Below are 8,685 nucleotides of genomic sequence, written 5' to 3' on the forward strand. Positions count from 1 at the left end.
TTTCACAATACTATATAGGTATATATGGGAAGTCTAATTTTGATACATTAGTAATGTAAGGATTTTTATATGTCAATTAATTAGTAACCTCTTTAGATATTACTTTTAAAATAATAGTTACAAAAATTATTAATCTTATTATATATATTCTAGGTAAATTTATATACATGTTTAATCATTGAATACCTCACTTTTATCTAAAATTAAGTGAAAAATTTTAATACAATACATCACACCAATATTGACAAATTAGGGGGAGCCAAATTTTGGTTCTCAATCACATAACACAATCATTAATACAGGGTTGCGAATTGAGTATGTTTATTAGATTTTATGTTAGCATAGAACTTGAACATATAAAGTAATTAATAATTGTTATTTTGGTTATATATTTGAAAATTTGTGCTCACGGAAAATCAAATACGCTTTGAATCCGTCATAACTATCTGGCATCTGCAATAGCATTATTTATCCACCACCATTGAAGTGAAGTTAGCTCACTCTATAAGATAGTAGTATTTCATTCAAATTTACTATAAATTTATCCTTATCTTCTGATTTATATACCTATTTTAAAAGAGACAAATCCAAATTTATTGATGACATCCTGAAACAGTGAAACTTTACCGGAAAAAGGCCACGAGATACCAAAAAATCAAAAAAGAAAACTTGAACTACTAGTTTTAATAGCTAATTAGGGAACCAGAGAAGACAATGTTCAGAGAATATGCACCACAAAAGGAGATTTCCACGAGTCTTAAATAAAATTCATTTTCATCATAATATTGCTATATATTCAATCTAATATATATTAATCAAAACTTACAGATCCGTCTACAACACGGGCTATCCTTACTAGTTAAGTTTGAACAGAAAGATTAACGTGTATCAAGCAATGCAAGGATAAAGATAGTTACTGCCAGCACTGAATGCGAAGCTTAATAAGCCCAACTAGACCAATTTAAACAATGAGTTTTATATAATTTTTTTTCAAAACATTATAATAAGCCAACCCTAAATATATAAATACTTCCCGGTGTCAATTACCATGTGAAGATTTTGGGACTTTTGTCAGCTAAATTGCTGAAAAAAATCGAAGATTAATGAAGTAAGTCATTAAGCACTTTGTAGTTTGTACATAAACTTTTGTGGTTAGTTTTCAGCCATTCTTCTGTTTCCAGGATAAGTTCTCCCTATTGTGCCTCATAAAAAGAACTAGTGGGTTGATGGATCATTATCTTATCTTCATAAAGATTTTGATAAGAATTTATCCTATATTGGTAAAGATCTTTCTTTATTCCCCAAACTAAGTACGAATAAAAAAACAAATTAGCAAAAATAATATTCATTAGAGAGACCTTTTGTTTCACCGAAAAAACATTGTAGATACTTTAAGTCCAAACATGCCCTTAGCCGCATAACAAAAAATAATGTGGATTAGACTTAAATTTCAGCGAGAAAAGGATAACATAAAACTTGCATCATCAAAAACCTTCAATATATTATAAATAGATTTGAATTGAACCCATGAACTTGTTGCATGGCGGAAGATCAAATGTTTCCTTTGTATTGGGAGGAAAAATAAATCCCAAAATAATTTTACACTTTTTGAGTTTTAATCCTATAGTACTATACATGAGTGAAAAAAGAATGCCTGTGTGAATCAATGGAAAGAATAACAAAAATACATATATTAATCGGTCACCTATTGACACAAAAAGAATAAAATAATGGAGAATCCTATTCACTCATGAACTATGAATAACTGGTATCACTGATGTTCCTCTGATCAAAGGGGAGCATTCTGATCTTGAACTATAGGACTCACCTCTTTGGGGCATGTGAAGTGGTTCTATTGTTAAGTCCCCACATAAACTTGCCACATTTGAAAGACTAGAGCTCAACAAAATGGTGCTTCTAAGAGCAAAAGATGATTTAGAGCGGGATCCACTTTTTGGAGACAGATTAACTTGCTCCAATGCTCGGAACTGAAGCTCACAAGGGTAGTCCCTCACACAGCCAATGCGCGGTCCCGCTCCGGTTGTCCATTTGCAAGACAACTGCTTCCCCAGTTGATATGATTTCATTTCTTTATGTGAGTTGATTCTTTTGAGTATGGACTCTTGTGGAATGGTTTCTACATCATTGTCATCAGATAAGTTTTTTTTCTCTGAAATGGTATGGTCTAGTTCTGGTACAAATGCTAGTGTTGTTTCTTGACTACCTGTGTGTGATTCCATAGGGAAACTCACACAACTTTGTTCAACACCTTCTATCTCATTTTCTAGTCCTTCAAACACATTACCCCTTTTTGGTATTTCAAGATTGCCCAGTTCTCTTCCAAGAATTTGAAATTGCCTTGGGCTAGGTGCCATCAATGCAGAAGGCCTCTCGGTTTCGATCAAATTGGCCTTCTCTACTGCAACTGAGTCTTCAGTAGTGGTCTCTTCAATCTCCAGGCCATTCATGTTCTCAGTGAAGTCCTCTTCAGATGAGTGGCTTCTAAGATGACCACTACTTCTCAGAGAAAGTAAGTCATCAACCTCATCAACTGGATCCATCTGTTGCATATAACAAAATGAATTTCCTCAGAATATATTCTTTCACATCTTGTAACTAAAGATCTAAATTATAAACCATTACAAACAATACTAAAGTAATGTAAGGCCATGGTTCTAAGTATCTATACCTTGACGTCTAAAAGGCTCACATTGTTCTCCTGAAGGAATGAAATAAATTCCTTAAAATTTTCTTCTGTCGGACGATAATGACCACTGTGAGGCCAAACAGCCTGTTGAAAAGAAACAACAAAGTCATTTTTCTGAGCACATAAAATAAAAACAAACAACTAAATAAAAAGTAGTCATCTATGGTGGTAAGAATCCAGTAAAAGAGTAATAAATTTATAAGCCTTATGCGAGATTTATACCTTCAAGACACCATTTTGAACCACTAGTCTCCCAGCAGAAGATGTAGCTCCTCCAGCCAAGAAGCTAGAATGCTGAAATGAACCTTTTGTCTTCTTGCCAACATACAATGTCTTAGATGTGCTAAGGACAAAAATCCACTTGGCATGTGCATCTTCTCCAGTGTTAAGGAGCTCTCCTGTCTGCTTGTAGAAGAACTTTCCGTCCTCCACAACAACTTCATAAGCCAGCCTTTCCATCTGTAAGAAAGAAGAATGAAAATAGTTAATAAAAATTGAAATCAAATAAAAATTAAAAAGTTTGTCTATCAAGAGATGTTCACATAAATGAAAGAAACCTTACCGGACCAAGATATTTAATACATTGCTGTTGAAGTTTGGAACGAGGGCATTTCTCAAGATTTACTTCCTTTCCTTCTCCTATATCTAGCCTGCAATTCCAAAGCAGCTTAATTTCAGACTCTGGTGACTTAAGATCTATATAGGAGAAATTAAGTTGTAACTCAAATATATTTTACAAAGAATGTTACCAGTAGAAGAAGGGTTCTCTGCTCTGACACTGAAGCCACCTATCGTAATAGAAGTGTAGATTATGTCCATAGCGATGGCGTGGGTCAATCTATTACACAGTAAAAAAACATTTCGGTAAGTAATAATTGATGAATGACTAACAGACCAATACATAAGCAAATAAAAAACTAGAGCAGCCATGTTTGACTAACCGCTTCAAGCCAGTGCTGTAAAGCAAGTTTTTGAGCTTTATCGTCTTTTAATAAACCTTTTCCAACCTGCAATGACAAAGAAAAGTTTAATTCAGTTTCTTGCAGCTTGAAAAATTGAACAAGCAGGTTAGAGCATAGTAGTTATTGATGGTATTAACCTTCAGTAATCACCATTACCCTTCCAATAAATAAAACTTTCAAAGCTGAATAATGTTAAAGTACCTTAGCAGCTCTAGTTCTAGCTCTGGACCAACGAGAAACAGCAGTTTCATGTTTCTCAATCTCAAAGAAAGATATGGAGCTGCGCTTGAGTTCAGCAAAATCCAAGAGTTTCCACCTATTCAAAGATTAGATAAAAACATGTTAGAAACACATGAAATTTTGTAATGAAGGAAAGAGAGTCTCAGGCCAATAAAAGAGTACCAGCTTTGTTCAACAAGAATTGCACAATCTGCTAGCTTTCTTCTCGTGCGAAAGCTCTTGTATACTTTCTGCAATTTAAGTGCAGCAATGTGTTTGGGGCTGTTTGGATTTAGAAGTGCGGACTGGATGGTTTCCACTTGACACTCTGACTTAAAAGGCAGATCATCCATTTCTTTGCTCTTCTTGCTAGTCCTTGAGATAGGCATGTTTTCCTCTTGGTCAAATGACAAAGTGTTGGTTGAGATAATGTTATCAATGTCCTTTCTTTTGAAGCTCACAGATGTCTCTACTGTCATCTTTCCAGAACCTAGAGATTTAAGGATGGTGGGTTCTAAATCATCATTCTTGAAACTGACCGATCGCATTGGAGTTTTGATTTCATCATTGCCAAAGTTGATGGATTTTACAACAACGGAGTCTAAGCCATCCTCCACATCATTGTACTTGGCAAATGGACATGAGAAGGAAATCCCCATATGACAGCAAGACCAATCTGCAGAAACTTATGCAATCCGTGGTCCTGAAAATTACAAAGTCAATATTAAAGTACAAGATGATGCATTTTTCATATGTCAAACTGGATGGAATGGGTACAACAATGTTATGAACAATAATACAAAATACAAAGGTTCCAAAGCCATTAAATTCAGACCGTACTCACATCACAAGAACCATTTTTTGTAACAAACTACACCACACATTTACATCAAGATAAATGAAGGTTGGAAATAAAAAAAAAATCGAAAAATAAAATTCTTAAGACCCATTTTTTAAAATGCATTATTCTATTTATTATTATCTAGGCAGGAACAGCAGTACTTGTAATCCTCATTGAACTGATCAACAAGAACTCAAATTCTATGCTGCAGCAAAACCATCAGAAACAAAAGGATCACGGATCCGCAAAACCCATTAGCTAAACTCCCATTTTTAAAAGAAAAATCCCAGAAAACAATCTCATATCCATGAAAGGAGAACCAGAAACATAGTACATAGAAAACCCGATTTCATTCTCTTAAACAGATTCCAAACAAACCAAACAACACAAACCAAAATAGCATAGATAAACCCAGTTAGAGAAGAGCAAGGATCTAAAAAAACCAAAAAACAAAACCTTTGACCGAAACATGAATAAAAAATCATTTTTTCCTTCACAGATATATAGTTAGATTGGGTAGAATAGCATAGCATTCAAACATTCAGCACAGTATGCAATATACAGAAATAATGGATATACATATCATTTATTCCATAAAAGAAACAAACATATTAAAATTGATTCTTAAAAGCAAAAGAAAAATGAAGGATGATAGAGTACCTGAAGATTCGAAAACCAGGAAGGAAAAAAGAGAAGAATCTGGAATGGGTTGATGAGATGAGAGAATCTTAATGGAACAATGTTACTTTAAGTTAATGGGGAATGTGATATGAAATGGTAAGAGATGATATGATATGATAGCGTTTGAAATGTTTATGCAGGAAAATTGAACTAGGTAGCTAGCTTGCACTTGTTAACAAAGTTAATGGGATCCTTTGCTATTAATCACTTAACATATTTATACATGTTAGGAGTAGAAGAATAAGATGCAGATGAAGAGAGAGAAAGAAACAGTGTTTCCACTTTCCAACCACGTGGAGTCGAACAAGTATGCTCAAATTCCTTTTATTTTATTTTCTTTTTCTTCTGTTTAGGTTTTGGGATTATTTTCCCTTTATTTTTGGAAAGACCATGGTTTGGTTTGTGGCTTCTTTACCAGCAGATCCATGACATGACATGTAACCTTATTTTAATTTATTTTCTTTTTTAGAAAACTCAAATTGTTGATTTTATTAGTTGAGGACTTGTACTCTGTTTTAATTTATCGTTCAAATTTGAAGTGAGATAATGGTAAAAAAAATTAATTTTTCAGTCCTTATTTATAAAATACCATAATTTCATTATACATATTACTAGATTCACTTGACACATGTGTATGTCCTTAAAATCCTTTCAACAGAAAGTTAGATTCATTTGTCGAAAAAGTTAACTAAAATAATATATTTATACAAAAATAAAAATTTCAAAATAAACTTTCACTCCAAATAAAACAAGAGCAGTGTTAATCTGCACTCCAAGAGCATATGTTAAGGAATAGGAAATATAAAAAGATTTGGTAAATTATGAATTTGAAAAAATATTTTCATTTTTTAAGTTTAACAAATGTTTAAGTATATTAGTTGATGCCTTCCAAAAAAAAAAAGTATTAGTTGATATTTATTGATTATTAATAAAATGAAACTGAGCTTGGTGAACTTTTTCTTTCACGCGTACGCGTAGCGCTTAAAATTGGGTTCTTTAAAATAAAAGAAAGAATTGGGCTAGTCAAATAGATAAAATTAGTAAATTTATAATAGAAATAATTGGGCTAGTCAAATAGATAGAATTAATTAGTAAATAAATCGTATTGTACAAAAGTACTTTGTATATCCTACGAGTTCAAGTGTCGATCCACTATCTTAAGGAATGCACTCTGTGTTTGGAACGTAGGTACGACTGTATGAGAAATGAGATAATTACATTCCATAAAAAAAAAAAAAAAAAAAACATGTGCACTAACTTGTACAAATCCTATCTACAACATTACTTGACTGTTTCCATAAATTGTCACTTTTAATATTTCGTTTTTTATATTTTCATTACTATTTAACTCTCATATTACTTTATAAAATGAAAATATTTTTTATCTGTATATAAAAATGAAAATAATAATATAAGTATAATAAATTAAATTTTTTTCTTCTATGTAATTAGATGTGAAAGATACGTTAAAAAATGAATTCATTTTTTTATTAAGGCTATCAAAATTAAATGATGTTAATTTATTTTCTTAATTTATTTCTGCTTACATTTCAGTCTATCATATTTAGACAATTTTTTCCAATTAAACGTACTCTTTATTGATTGTCCAATTAAGAAAAACAAGCTTCATAATGTTAGTAAATTTATATTTGAAGCATTCCGTGAACATTAATAATAAATTTTTAATAAAACGCATTCTTTAACAATGAACATTCAAGGAGAAATATTATAAATATGATTATTTTGTATGTGTCCATCATTTATTAGATTTGATTTGATCTATTTGAGTACGGATATGATTTAATTACTTTTTGTAAATTAAAAGGATATTGTATAAAATCAGAGTTTATTATTTAATTTTTGTTGTTATCTTTACTTTTAATATTTTTTCTCTACATTTTTCCTTCTAATTTATATACGTTTTGTCTTTTATTTGCATTATTTTATAACATTCACAGTTAATTTATTTATAAAATATTATTATTAATTATTGATATGTTTGTTAGTATTATATTATAATAATCAGTATGTCTATTTTATTTTTTAAAACGCATTTTATGAGTTAAGGTACATAAAAAAAAAGATTATTTTTATTTGACTTGCTGATATTTTCTTTTATTACGTATAAACCTCCAATGAAATTGTGATTTCTAGGAAATAATTCTCACTTTTTATTTCCTCCTTTCTATTAGGGGTCATTTTCCTGACCAAGTCTTGAAGTAAACTTCAATCTATTCCAAGTGAGAAAAAGATTGACTTTGGCAAAATCAACCATTAATTCCAAACTGCTTAGATCGTCTCAGATAATTCGTTCTTAACTCCCTCGAAGGGGTACCTTACGTAGTTTAAGTATTTAACCATCAGACACCTGTCGATTGTTCCGAAGCTAATCACTAATTTGAATATATCTAATTGAATTCGTGGCATATGAACTTTCTGCCTGTTGTGGCTGATTTGGTAATAATTAAAAGAGCATATAAGGAGCTCATTGCTGACGAAATTTGTTAGAATTTTTTTATATATATGTTCATTGCGTACTGTACCTTAAAAAGATTTTTAAGTTGAGGTACATACATAAAGTTATCAATTTGAAATTGTTTTTGGGATGTGAAAGCAAAAAAGTTGGAAATTTCCTTCTAATGTTCTCAGGATGTCCCACAGGCTCTAAACTTTTGAACTTTTGTATCGTATCATTGGCATATTAGTAGCAACAATTTTTTTAAAAAGTCTTTTTGCTAGCAGTCCAAATAGTCAAAAGTGATCAAACCTATGTTGGCTAGCTCTTTAAATACACAGCATATATTATCTGTAGGAGAAAATATTAAATGAACAAAAATTTATCCCACATGCATGGTGATGAATTATAAATTTTGCTATCCCTATTCCTCACTAAATTGGAAATTGTAAATATTGTTGCATTTTTATCTTCTCTAATTTAAGAGAGTGGAAGTTGAGAAAAATACTAAATTAATATGATCAACAGGAAATTAGTTATAGTTTTTTATTGCAATATCATCGTCATTTGTGAATATCGTTGACTGCAATATGGTCATATGATCGTAATTGAATTAAATTATAATTATATATATATGGCATATTTCCATTTAATGATTTTTTATCATAATAATAATAATAATAATAATAATAATAATAATAATAATAATAATAATAATAATAATATTTTACCGTAATTTTTTGTCTATAATATTCAGGTTTAATAATAACAATAGTCCATTTACACCGTTTGATTATCATTTGATGATTTTCCGTTTAAG

The 8,685-nt window shown here is 30.9% G+C and overlaps 1 protein-coding gene across 1 annotated transcript; it reads right to left on the minus strand.

The window, feature by feature from the left end:
* Window positions 1–1,476: 1,476 nt before the first annotated feature.
* LOC100782887 (IQ domain-containing protein IQM2) lies at window positions 1,477–5,705 on the minus strand. Its single transcript, XM_003532701.5, has 9 exons — window positions 5,390–5,705; window positions 4,072–4,591; window positions 3,871–3,985; window positions 3,649–3,714; window positions 3,457–3,545; window positions 3,270–3,357; window positions 2,930–3,166; window positions 2,690–2,791; window positions 1,477–2,561 (listed from the first exon to the last, which is right to left on the minus strand). Exons 2-9 carry the CDS (start codon window positions 4,545–4,547, stop codon window positions 1,749–1,751), a joined length of 1,986 nt encoding a protein of 661 aa, XP_003532749.1. The 5' UTR covers window positions 4,548–4,591; window positions 5,390–5,705; the 3' UTR covers window positions 1,477–1,748.
* Window positions 5,706–8,685: the final 2,980 nt, after the last annotated feature.

This window comes from Glycine max, chromosome 8 (genome assembly GCF_000004515.6).
Source record: "Glycine max cultivar Williams 82 chromosome 8, Glycine_max_v4.0, whole genome shotgun sequence".
Lineage (NCBI taxonomy): Eukaryota > Viridiplantae > Streptophyta > Magnoliopsida > Fabales > Fabaceae > Glycine > Glycine max.